The 14,014-nt window shown below is 40.5% G+C and overlaps 1 protein-coding gene across 2 annotated transcripts in view; it reads right to left on the reverse strand.

The window, feature by feature from the left end:
* RTN3 (reticulon 3) overlaps positions 1 to 14,014 on the reverse strand; it is a 59,802-nt gene that overhangs the window by 24,988 nt on the left and 20,800 nt on the right. Inside the window, exon 1 of one of the 2 annotated variants that reach the window (XM_087422745.1) lies at positions 7,225 to 9,589. The exons of the other annotated variant lie outside the window; for it this stretch is intronic. Coding sequence (XP_087278871.1) covers positions 7,225 to 9,538 — 2,314 coding nt within the window. The 5' untranslated portion in view covers positions 9,539 to 9,589. Of the gene's footprint in view, positions 1 to 7,224; positions 9,590 to 14,014 lie in introns of those variants that run through there. 2 annotated transcript variants of the gene reach the window in all.

Here is a 14,014-nt window from a genome sequence, read left to right on the forward strand (position 1 = left end):
TAGAAAATGCGGAAACCCTTGCTATAGTATAGGTCCACATACTCGTCTTTTCTGTTATAAATTGTCATATGAAATAAACATTATAATCTCCACATGCATTGTAATTTCCGCTTTAAATAGTCCTATATATTTTAAAGAAGTTGAGAGGAAAAAAAATAAGTCTTTTATATTTACCCAGCTATTTACCATTTCCAGTGCTCTCCATTCCTTCCTGAAGGTCTGAGTTTCTTTTTGATATCAATTCCCTTTAATCTGAAGAACTTCCTTTAGTGTCTCTTGTAGTGCAGGTCTTCTGGTCACAAATTGTCTTAGTTTTCTTTTATCTGAAAATTTCTTTCTTTTGCCTTCATTTTTGCAGGGTACTTTTTGCCAGATAGAGAAATCTGGGTTGACGTTTTTTTCCCCATTTGACACTTGAGAAGATGTTATTTCACTGTCTTATGGCACCTGTGGTTTCTGGTAAGAAGTAAACTCTGATGATAACTGCCATTCTCTTGTATGTGTCATTTTCTCTAGCTACTTTCAAGATTTTCTCCTTATCTTTGGTTTCAACAATTTGACTATGATATACTGTGCAGGAAAGGGTTAACTCAGCAGGCCTGGAATGCTCAAATTCTGCACAAGCCAAACAAAGGTCTGTCTTCAAGAGTTGCCTGCGGGGTGTGTGGGGGGCGGGGGACACAGGGAGATGAACTCTGAGCCCTTGAAATACTCTGGCTGATAAGCATTTTTGCATGCCTGAGCCTTGGGCCATGCTGTACCAGTGTGACCAGGTAAGTTTATCCTAACAATATGATTTACAAACACCTGTTTTTGCTCTGAGGGGCTGGGGTCTGAGGAGCTGAGGTCAGTCATGTGGGCACTGCACGCCATCCTGGACACGAAGGACTGAGTGAGCTTGCCGAGTTGGCAACACTTCACACATGCTGCCACATATCACTGCTGGGAGAATGAAGGACATCCCTGCGTTACTCCACTGGACACCTGGAAGCTTGCACCTGATTTCTCCTGGACTGCATCCCACGTGCCTTTCCCCTTTGCCAATTCTGACCTGTGTCCTTTTGCTGTTATAAACCGTTGAGTTTAACACCTTCTGAATCCTGTGAGTCCCTCTAGCAAATCACTGATCCTGAGGGTGGTCTTGGGGACCCCAGACACGTACCAACGTATGGTTTTCTTTGTCCTTATCCTAGTAGGTGTTCGTTGAGCTTCTTTAATCAGTAAGTGTGTTTTTCATAAAATTTGAGAATTTTTTTGCCATTTTATCTTCAAATATGTTCTTCTCCAGTCTCTCACTTTCCTCCCCTTCTGGGACTCCAATTATACAAGTTAGATCTTATATAATATTGTCCCAAAGGTCCCTGAAGCTCGGTAATACTTTTTCTGTTCTTCAGGTTGGGTAGTTTTCCGTTCATCTATCATCAAGTTTACTAGCTCTTGCCTCTAACACCTTCATTTTGCTTTTAAGGCCACCCTGTGAATTTTAATTTTAGCTGCTATATTTTACAGTTCTAGAATTTCCACTTGGCTCTTTTTTGTTTCTATTTCTCAATTGAGATTTCCTTTCTTTTCATTCAATGCAAACATATTTTCCTTACTTTACTGAACAGTTATAATAGCTGCCTTAAAACCCTGTCTCCCAGTTCTAACATATGAAGTTAGTTTCTGTTGTTCTTTTTTCTTCAGACTGGGTCATATTTTCCTGGTTTTTAAAACGCTGTGTGGTTCTGGATTATATCTTGCACACTGTGAGCATTATGTTGTACAACCTCAGGACTCTGCACATTCCTCTGGAGAGTACTGGTATTTCTGTTTTAGTACGCAGTTAAATGTGGCTGGACCCAAGCTGCAAACTCTTATCTCCTCGGCGACATCTCAAACCTTAGTTCAGTTCCTTTATCTTCAGCTGGGCTGCCTGTAGTCTTCCACGCATGCGTGTGGTTCAGGGATTACACCGAGGCTTAATCACAGAGTTGAGACACAGAATCTTAGGCTCTCACTCTCTGGATCTCTCCTTTCCAGGATTCCTCCTCCCCTCACTTTCTGGTGGTTGAATGGCTGGCCCGAATTCTGTCCTCTAAGTTTTCTATGAGAGTTTTAGCCAACCTGCCAGGTGTCAGCGTCAGCCTGTCCTCTGGCTAAAAGCAGTAAAAATGGAAAACTAATTCCATGCTGTCTCTTCTTAAAAGTGTCAGCCTTTTTGCAGAATCTGCCTGCTTTTGTTCATTTTCCAGTGCCTTCAGGTTTGTTTTTTCTTTCCAGTTTTGTCCAGAGTATATAGCTACAGTCATGCACCGCATAATGACATTTCAGTCAACAATGGACGTCAATTACAATGGCGGTCCCGTAAGATTAGCACCATACAGCCTAGCTGTGGAGTAGGTTATGCGATCAAGTACACTCTATGATATTCACACAATGATGAAATCACCTGATGACACATTTCTCAGAACGTATCCCCGTCGTTAAGCGACATGTGATTGTATATGCAAAAAGGTCAGTTCCAGTAAAAGCCTACTTGGCCAGACTTAAGAAAAACTATTGTGATCTTGTCTTTAAAAATTTACTTCAGGTTCACTGTGTGTAGGTATATAGATTCACTTTTAATAATACCAAAATAGGGATTATTCTGAATACCTTGTTTTCTAACGTTTTTGTGTGTGTGTGAGGAAGATCAGCCCTGAGCAAGCATCCGATGGCAATCCTCCTTTTTTTTTGCTGAGGAAGATTGGCCCTGAGCTAACATTCATGCCCATCTTCCTCTACTTTATATGGGACACCACCACAGCATGGCTTGACAAGCAGTACATCAATGCGAGCCCGGGATCTGAACTTGCGAACCTTGGGCCACTGAAGCAGAGGGTGCACACTTAACCATTGCGTCACTGGGCCGGTCCCCTAACTTTTTTTTTCTACTTTAAGCATTCATCATATAACAAAAACTCTGTTAGGTGTTCAATAACGTAGTTTTTATTAATAAAATACGAACATTTTCACATAGCAGAAAACTCCAACTTTGACAGCAAATTCACAGTTACCAGAAAAATAACACACATACCTAAAGTGAAATTGATAAGCACCAGCACACTGACCCTAGAGAAATACTCGTATATGTGTAAAAACAGACAAGTACAAGGATGTTAACTTTAGCACTGTCTATAATATTAAAACATGGAAAATAACCCAAATGCTAATCAGAAAGGAAATAACAGTAATAAAATAGATTATGACATAGCTGTAAAAATGAATAAATTCTATATATTTCAACATGAAAGGAGTTAAAAAACCTAACATAACAAAGATGATAATATTAACAAGGGTTTAAAAACATGAAACAATACTACATATGCACACATTTAAAATAAACTGGAAAGATCTATCAGGTCCAGGATGGTGGTCACCTCTGGGGAAGGGAAGAAGGGAGTGGTCAGGTGGTAGTCAACGGTCCTTTAGTTTGGAAGCAAATATGCCACTAATGTTAATAATTAATATAAGTTAATTCTACATACAGAAATACGAGTGTATGCCTTTTTGTACTTTTCTATATTTTTCCACTTCTTAAAAAAAAAAAAAAAACGTAGGGGCCGGCCCGGTGGCACAGCGGTTAAGTTCGTGCACTCCGCTCTGGGGGCCTGCAGTTCTCTAGTTCGTATCCTGGCGCGGACGACGCACCACTTATCAAGAAATGCTGTGGTGGCGGTGTCCCATATAAAGTAGAGGAAGATGGGCACGGATGTTAGCCCAGGGCCAATCTTCTCCAGCAAAAAGAGGAAGACTGGCAACAGATGTCAGTTCAGGGCTAATCTTCCTCAAAACAAAACAAAACAAAAAAACCTATGACAACTTCAAAGACTGCATAATATTCAACTGCACAGATATGTCATAATATAATCAGTCTCTCATTGTTAAGACACTGAGGTATCCACCACTATCATAGACAGCACTACAAAGAATATCTTTGTAGTTGTTTTGCACATAAATTTTTTTTCCCTTAGAATAAATTCCTAGAAAAAAATTGTTCCATCACTTCTAGGTCTTTGTTACATACTGTCAAACCGCCTTCCAGAAAAGTTGTAACAATTTACTTACCCATCACCAAACTCTGTACCTGCCTTATTCCTTGCATTTTTGCCAATCGAGATACTAAAATTTTAAAAATTGTCTTCACCCCATTAGGTATATGAGGCAGGGATCTAACTTTTTTCCAAACAATTATTCATACCATAGATCAGACCACAATTACTGAACAACTAACTATATCATCATCACAAAGGGAATGAAACCTTAGGCTTGATTAGATAATCAACATACATACACATACAACATACTGTATACAATATACCATAAAACAGCAAAAGAAAAATACCATTAATTTTTTTCATTGTTTCTTTTCCCTATTTTCCCCAACAACTTTAGGAAAAACATAATTACGGAACTGGTTTTACTTCAGAAAACACGACTATTCAGATATACTACTTAGAACTAGAGAATGATGTATTTTACTGAAGTAGTTTATATTTTAAAAGACTTACTCATAAAGTAAGACAATTTAAAAAGGTTTTCAATTTTGAAATCTGCAAAGGAAGATCTTTCAGCTTTTTGGTCAAATTATACTGGACTTCTTTAATTATCATCTAAAAATATCTACTAACCACAGAATTTGGTCAGTGACAAATATCCTAAACTTCCATAGCCCCTGTCACCTCTCACACTAGATTAAGTAACTCGGGTGAGATTTAGTATTTACACTGTACTTCATTTACGACAACACTATAAAGCAGGGGAAAATAATTATCACCATATGAACAAAGGAAGACGCTGAACCAGTTAGGCTAGTTGTGTAAGGTCACACCAAAGCAGGAATTTGCCAGAATTAGAACTGGAGTTCTTGGAGCCTAATTCCTATCCACCTTGTCACTCAAAAGAACTACCTGTAAGAATTATGACAACAACCCATGAAGAAACCTAGAATATACCAAAGTCAGAGGATCATATTACTGAAATGATATTGAAGATCATCTATATCAACATCCTCACTTTACAGATCAGGAACCTGAGGCCCCAAAAGGTGATGTAACTTAGTTGTTCAAGGTCACACTTCTAGACACACTAAGCAACAATTAGAATCTAGCACTCCTTAATCCAAGCTCAACAGTCTTCAATTACTAGAGTGTAACAGGTAACCTTAACTGCCATTTCAAATTTTTTCTTTATAAAAAAGCCTCGATGTTTTCACTGATAACTATTAACAATTCATTCACTTAACAATTAATTAACAGGGCCGGCCCTGTGGCTTAGCGGTTAAGTGTGTGCTCTCTGATGCTGGCGGCCCGGGTTCGGATCCCGGGCGCACACGGACGCACCGCTTCTCCGGCCACGCTGAGGCCGTGTCCCACATATGGCAACTGGAAAGCTGTGCAACTATGACATACAACTATCTACTGGGGCTTTGGGGCGAAAATAAATAAATAAATCTTTAAAAAAAAAAAAAAAACAATTAATTAACAAATAATTATCTAGTACCTACTATATGCCAGATCCTGTACTCGGTGCTAAATGAATATTCACTATGTGGTAGGCGTTGCATTACCTGCATTTTCACATTTAATCCTCACAGTATTACAAAGTAAGCATAATTATTATCTCTATTTTAAGGACTGAAATACAGGAAGATGAAGTACTCTGCCCATGGTCTTCAGTAAGGAAATGCCTTTATAAAAAGTAAACGGTGCCCTTCTGCTGCAGCAGCCCTGGCTCTGCAGTACGCCACAGCCGAGGGCCTCACCAAGGGCCACAAGGTGACCACGCAGGCAAGCCAAGGCAGAGCCACCGGCGCGGGCATCTCACCAGGCACACCCAGTCAGCGAGGGACAAGACCTGACAGGCATGCGGCTGGGCTCCTCCCGAGCGGCGCCCCCGCAGGAGGAGCTGGGCAGCGTTCTGGCGCCACCAGGAGAGGAATGTGGCTAAGGACTGAGCCCCCTCCCCACTCTGTGTATAACAAAACCTTTAGGGAAAAAAAAGTAAATGGTATAATCATACTTATAAGTTTACTCTAACAAAAATCTCATTTTTGTTTGAAATATTGTAACTCCGCGTACGATTTCATTTGAAAAAAGGGATCTACTGTCAAAAAAATTTGGAAAACCACAGATCCCTACGTAGCACCTAACACTGACCACACAGTAAGTGCAGAACTTGGTATTATTATTATTTTTTAAGATTTTATTTATTTATTTTTCCCCCAAAGCCCCAGTAGATAGTTGTGTGTCATAGGTTCACATCCTTCTAGTTGCTGCATGTGGGACGCGGCCTCAGCATGGCCGGAGGAGCGGCGCGGAGGCGTGCACCCGGGATCCGAACCCGGGCCGCCAGCAGCTGAGCGCGCACATTTAACCGCTAAGCCACGGGGTCGGCCCCAGAACTTGGTATTAGATTAGAGGCTGGGGGTCCCTTTTTAAAGGGCTTTAAATGTCCTTTTTTTCTTACACTTTCCAAGACCTCAGAACAGACAGTATTTGAAGTAATTTAACTAAAGGCCAACTGCTAGGAAAGTAATCATTCAAATAAACAAAAGACAAAGGGAAGGGCTTCTAGCAGCACATAAGGAGTTTTGGCCTGAAGAAAATTAAATAGTCCAAAAGAGCAGATGAGTTCTCGTAAGTATTACTCACCAAACAGTTGTTACCTACTTTCAGAGCATAAAACCTCTGTGGTATAAGATCACATTAATTAAAAGTTTCATTTACTGTCCTTCCCAGCAGGAATTCCTTTATCTTTGATTGCTAAATAGATTTCACAAGGCCCACAGCAAACAAACTCAAGTGCTAAGCAGTGCTACTGTTACCGAGATTTTAAAATAAGCTTTGTAAATAAATAAGAGCCTAATGATATCCTGAAAAGCAGCAATCACCCTAGGGCCAACCAGTAAGGAAAGGAGAACCTTGAAAACACTGCAGCATAAAAAATTGTTTTCAGGAGAAAATTAACTTTAACAAGTGGTCTACTGCTTTGGGAAATACCTGTATAATTTTGTACAGTATTTATATATTTGTATAAATCAAGCAACCATTAAAAAAAAATCCTTTCCCCATTATACAATGTGTTTTTATTCTAGCTATGACTTTGGTGATATAAATCAGAGACTAAGAAAAATGGCGCTCTGATGAGTAATCAGTCGCAGCAGAATCAGCCACATGCAGTATTTCTAATGTAAATGGTTACCTGAGAAGTCTGTCAGAAGTCTTGCTAGGACATGCTTGTTTACCGGGTCAGTCTTGCTAAGGCTGGAAAGAACATCTACCCTAGTAGTTTCTTCGATAACAGTGGGCTTCTTGGAAATCCCAAGATCAGATCCAGTCTTGATATCTGTGTTTTCTAGGACATCGTACAATCGCTGTGGCCAAGAAGATTCTGGAGCAGACGTGAAAGTCTGCTTGAGTATTTCTTCAGAAGGAGATTCCACTTTATCCTGTGCAGAAGCGGACTTCTTCTGCCTTTCACTCAGTTCTTTAAGGGCTCTGATTGTGAGCTGTTCCTGCTCTAAGTCAAGAGATGCTACTAGAGTACCCCGGGTAGGGAAAACATCCAGAAGCTCACTTGCATTTGTTTCTCTGCTTTGTTTAGTGTATTTGCTTTTCATGTCTTTAACTTCAGAATCACCTGACTCACTCTCATGCAAGACTTCTACCGGAAGAGTTGGTTTAAAGTCAGCAGTCTTCTCTGAGGTTGTTCCAAAGGCATCTCCTTCATCTTTATCTGCTATTCCTCTCTCTCTGGTTTCTGTAAAGGCTGCTATCAGGTCCTCTGGGGAAGAATCATCTGTATCTTTAACACTTTTTTCATGTAATGACTCCAAATAGGCAGAGGCGGTTACATTTAGTGAGAATTCTGTCTCATCAACATCTGCGGATGCTGCTGAAGGAAGTTTTGGGTTCTCAGCTGTAACAGGCTGTACAGGAGAAACTTCGCTCACACTATCTGACTGCTTCACATCCTCTGACCCGACACGCAGATCAGGTACTTGTGAACACGCCACCTCACCACCAGCTGGACTCCCTTCAAGGACATCAGGCTGAACTTGCCGTGGCTCAGAGGAACTGACCGACTCTTCCGAGTTCTCCGATGTTTTGTTTTCCCTATTACAATTGAGAATCTCTTTGATTTCTCTTTCACCTGTTTTTACAACAGCACTTGAAATGGGAACAGGTTTTTCAGCGTGAATTTTGTTACTTTCAAATAAAGTATCTGCTGTGATGTGCTCCATCACCGTGTCATCAGACGCACCAGAACTATCAGCCTCTGTCACTTCTCCCAGCACCGAGCTCTGCCAGTTCATTTCCCCTTTCAGGAGGCCATCAGGTAAAACCGCTGTCTCTGTGTCCGCCCCAGAACCCGAAGAGACACGTTTCTCAAGCAGAGACCCAGGCAGCTCTGGAAGTGTGTCATCTCGTCTCTGCACACTGCCTCCCACACATTTGATACTGACCTCTTTTGTGGAATCACGACGGTCTGGTATAGGTTTTTCAGTGAAGGCGTTTTCTTGTGGGAGAGATGCTTCTGCCCAATCACCTGTTGATTTAGCGATGGGAGTGCTCCCATTAATAGAACATACCGGAATTTTTGGATAAGTGTTAGTTTTAAGATTCACCACTGGAATCTCTGAATTATCTTCACTCATGTCAAGTCCTGAAGTTGTTGTGATGTAGTCAGATTTTTCACTCTGCTGTTTCACTTGGGGAACCAAATCCCAAGTCAATATCTCGTTAGTGAAGTTATGCATATCATTCACACATCTAGATACCTCTTCCAATGCTGCAGTTGTGTGTAAAAACTGTCGAGTGAGCAACGCAGAGGTTGGGTACTGCCCTGCCTCCTTATTTCTCAGTGGAAATACTTTGTCATTAGACTCCGAAATGTCTGCAGATGACTCTCCATCAGTGTGCATTGCCCAGCTGCCAAAGTCATTTGTGCTCTCCTTATATGCGTCTTTAAATTCTTTGTCAAAGGTTGCTTTGTCAATAATTACTTCAAACGGTGAGTCAGGGGAATCCTTCTCAATATTACCACCTCCTGAAACTTCGGATGGGGACGTGGAATCTGGACAAATGCCTTCCGCCTTAGACGGCTCAGTGGGTGGTTTCTGGGCTGTCAGCGAAGTGAACTTGTCTTCAGCATCAACAGCAGTTTTATCGTCCCTACTTGCTACCTCATTTGGGTTCTTGGACTCTTGATCTTTATTTATTTGCTGTTCCACTTGACCAGCTGCCTTTGAGAGAAAAGCAGGATGATCTGGGAAACTGTCTGGAATAGAAGGACGGTTACAGTGAATTCTCTCTGCAACAGAAACTGGGGCATCCGCTGTGTCTTTACTGGCCCCCTGAGGCTTTTCCATCTTTTTCACATCTAGAAGAGCCAGGCGGTCTTTTCCTTCTTTGGCTAAAATAGGCTGGCTGCCTAACTCTTTGCTTTTTTCTCCATGTAGTGTTGTAAGGTCAGTGTTATGTATTTCAGAAGATGAAAAAAAGGAGGAAGTCATAATTTCTGAAGGTGGCTCATCAAAGCAAAGAGAGCTCAATCCCTCTATGGTCAGAATTTGAAAGAAAAAAATTGTTTACCAGGTACAATTACACATTAGCTAGTCAGCCAAGCAGCATGCTTTTTATTTTTGAAATTATATATATACACACAGGATGTATATATACACACACATATATATGTGACAAAACAGTAAGCAAAAGTTATCCTACATGATATGCATAAAATTGCCAATGGTGAAACAGAAAAGCCATATCATGCTACAAATTGCAAATGACAAAAACTTTCATGACAAACACTCTTCAGTCTACTTTTTCCATTGTAAAGGTCAAGCATAAAGAAGGGTAAGGAGATTGGGAAACCTGGGGAAGGTTTTTCCCCTTGTTTTTTGGGAGAGCTATTCAACAAAAACAACTTCATCCATACGGAACAAAGAACTCGATGCTATGGGGTACTGCCACGCTCTCATCTGTAAGCTGAACAATTCTGAACACACCGCTTCTACAAATCCACTGAGACAGTCTACAACCTGAGAAGGAAGAAAAGAAGCTACCAGGTGCCGGCCCCGTGGCATAGCAGCTAAGTGCGTGCGCTTCGCTGCTGGCGGCCTGGGTTCGGATCCCAGGCGTGCACCGACACACCGCTTGTCAGGCCATGCTGTGGCGGCACCCCACACAAAGTGAAGGAAGATTGGCATGGATGTTAGCTCAGGGCCAGTCTTCCTCAGCAAAAAGAGGAGAATTGGCATGGATGTTAGCTCAGGGCTGATCTTCCTCACTGAAAAAAAAAAGAAGTGACCAGAGTTCTTTTTGATTTTCAGGAGACACAGTGGACCCCTCCCGGGTCTAAAAATCAGACTAGAATTATTCTATTCTGTTCACAGAGAAGATTGGTCCCAGGTAGAGATGAATTCAAAGTTTAAACTAAAGGGTACTGAAAAGGTTGGCCCGCTCCAAAACCTCTTGCACCAACTTGCCAATTGAGCACAAAACGAACCGTGCAAATTGGTTTCTCTGGTTAAGAAGAGTTAACTCCAGAAACCCTTTTAAAACAGAAAATACCCTTCTAACAGTAATACACTAATTAAATCTTATTAATTATTAATACCACAGTAGCCACTGATTTACCACATTGTTTTCCAACTTTCTAATCCAGCAAGTTTTTACTGGGGAAAAAGATCAAAACAACTGTCCTGAGGGCAGGCACTGTCTTCCTTGCACTCTGTTGTATCCCTGGGGCTGGAAGAAGGCAGGACTTAAACAAACAGTTCCAGATGAACGAATCAAAGACTTGGCTCAGTCAGGTGAGGCCTGAGTGGGCTCAGGACCGTGAGGCCTTGAGTGTGAATGAGTAACTGGGAAGACGACAAAGAGAAAAACCTTTGGGATCACATTTATTCAGCTTATGTTCTTTCTCATGTGAGAAGCTGAATAATAATTAGACAAAAGCAAAATTATGACCTTATTCAAAATCGTTTTATAAAAATGGAAAGAAATAAGAAATATCTTACTGTAGTAAGTAAAGTTCCACTATTATAAAAATGTTTCCAAATGCCAGATAATGTTCCTTTATTTCAACACATCACTGAAATTTGATGTAATAGGATCTGACCTTTAGAATAGTGTAAGTATAATCTGGGTATTGGGGAAAAAGTCTCTATAAATTGAGGAAAAATAGTTTGGTGGTACAAACTGTACTAGTGGGAGAGAAAACATCTGAAGTAAGCTGTAATTCATCTTTAGTTTTAATGTAGTCAACATGGTTTACATCTACTATTAGACAGTATGGATACTCAGCAAGACTGGATTAAGGATATAATGTAAATGAAAATAAGCATTGTAGGTTAAAAACCCTGAAATTTAAAGAACTATAGGCTACATTTAGATCAGAAATAGTCCACAATCTGAGCTATGTATTGTTATTGAATTTATAACTGTTTCTACCAGGAAACATTCAATGGATTAAACCTGGATTAAGGTAGAACTGTGCGGGAACCCCGCCCTTCAAAGAGAAATGGAACTTCGAGGTAAGCAAAGCTGACTCCACCTCACAGGGAACGCTCAGTTTAAACGTTTTATAAAGACTGAAATCTCAGATGACTCAGACCTGTCATCTTACAGACAAAAGTGGACAAAATGATTTAGCAATAATTTAACAAAAATTTATCGAGTGCGTGTCACGTGCCAGACACTGTTTTAGAAACCAGGTTAAAAGCATTGAACAAAACAGAAAAACTCCTTGCTTTTGTGGAGCTTACAGTACAGAAGGGGAGACAGACAATAAGCAAAATCAATAAGCAAAATGATGACCATGTGGTGGTGGGCTTGATGAAATGAAAAAGGAAGCAACCTACACTGAATGCTCACCAGAGAGTATGCACGTTACTGCGGGAAAAAAGCATGGTAGAAACGTTCTATGCTTTGTCAGGACACACGTTTGTCAGTTTTCCCAGCCCTGTTTCTCTCCTATCTTTCTTGAACTCTTAGTACTCCCAAAGTTCTGAGTTAGATATATAATAATCTGAGGTAAAGCTAGAAGATTAGGTTAGAAACCTTATTCTCAGAATACCAACAAGTCCTGTTCTGGATGCCATGACTGCCTGACAGACTTCAAACACTTTACTGAAGATTCTTTAATATGACATAACTATACAAAAATAACTAATCATGTTCCCTAATAATAATTTTGTGACTTAACATTTGGGATGGCAAGCTGCAGGGGTACACAGGGGCGATGCTGCATTCCTTCCTCAGTGATGCTGAGATGCAGGTGCTGGTTCTCACGACTGTCAATCAAGCTTTCCCACATGGCAGCATCCTCACCTGTGCTTTAATTTTAATTATCTTGTCTAGAATTTCAGCAAATGAAAAGAAGTTCCTTTGGCTAGTTGAAACCCTAACAAACTTGGACAGAGCTGACTTGTACCAAGACAATGGAAAAAACTGGGCTGGAAGTAAAGAGTTTATAAAGGCATGCAAACATTAAATAGAACAAAGACCAGAATCTAATACGCCTTTAGAACAGCTTCCATAAGCAAAGACTCTTCCAATTAGTCAGTATGGCACTTAGCCACTGGTGTTGCCCAAGACTGCATCTGCAAAACAGCAGAAAACTCCAGGGAATTTGAAGGTTGTTAGTTTTTAAAATACTGTACACTGTAAAACTGCCTGATGGAACAACTGGATTATCTTGCATCTCAGTAAATGTCCACTACCTTTCCTTTTCCAAAAGATCCAGCCCTTCATAGGCACTACAAGAGACTTTCAATATTACTCAAAACAATTCTGTCAAAAAATCTCCTCATCATGAATATTTTCTAGATTAGTTATTTTCTATAATGGGATTTAATCTGCATATTCATTTTCAGGAATTTTAATCACTTAAAAATACGGCATTACTCTACTTATTAACAACGGTTATACATCTAACAGATTTGTTAAAAGGGAGTCAACATATGGTAAGAGGGGAAAAATGTCATAACCCCACAATGATAATGAGAATGTTCCTAAATTTATCCAGTATTGAGCTCCTTGCTTACCCATATCTTCTTTTTTTTTTTTTGTGAGGAAGATCAGCCCTGAGCTAACATCCATGCTAATCTTCCTCTTTTTGCTGAGGAAGATCAGCCCTGAGCTAACATCTACTGCCAATCCTCCTCCTTTTTCCCCTTTTTCTCCTCAAAGCCCCAGTAGAAAGTTGTATGTCATAGTTGCACATCCTTCTAGTTGCTGTATGTGGGACGCCGCCTCAGCATGGCCAGACAAGCAGTGCGCTGGTGCACGCCCGGACCGAACCTGGGCCGCCAGGAGTGGAGCGTGCGCACTTAACTGCTAAGCCACGGGGCGGGCCCCTACCCATATCTTCTTAAACTCTAAAAACTTAGAAGTCTCCATTTAAGTATATTATCTGAAATAGGACTGGGAAATTAAGTTGGCAGTCATATGCTAAATTTCTAGAACACTCCCCAAATCCATTAAAAGATGCAAAACCCTTTCATCACACGTACTAATCGTGTGGCCTTGGCAAATTGCTTAAACTCATCCAAAAAATGGGGATACTGAAGCATCTAACTTGAGAAATGCTGTAAGGATTAAATGAGTTGATTAAAAGGCTCAGAAAAAGTATCTGGCACTTAGTAAATCCTCAACATACGTTCCTGAACACCACATTCTCAAAAAAAACCTCTCCTGACACAGAAGCTCCAGAACATATGCCTTTTTGTTAGAGGAGGAAAAAAAAAAGGTCCAATCATAACCACCTTCACCTGGTACATAACACAGAAAATCCTCATAAAGAATTTTAGACACTTTCCCCCCACCATTCACAACAAAAAGAATATAAAGAGTTTTATCTATTTCAAAATTTTGGGTGATGCAACTTCTGAATCATTTAGTATAAACCAAATGCCTATGACATTCCAACAACTGTGCTAGGTTCTGTGTGGATAAAGACACTTACGACAGCCCAATACATAAAA

The sequence above is a fragment of the Ceratotherium simum genome, chromosome 34, assembly GCF_057802395.1.
Source record: "Ceratotherium simum simum isolate JZ-2026a chromosome 34, ASM5780239v1, whole genome shotgun sequence".
In the NCBI taxonomy this organism is placed as follows: domain Eukaryota; kingdom Metazoa; phylum Chordata; class Mammalia; order Perissodactyla; family Rhinocerotidae; genus Ceratotherium; species Ceratotherium simum.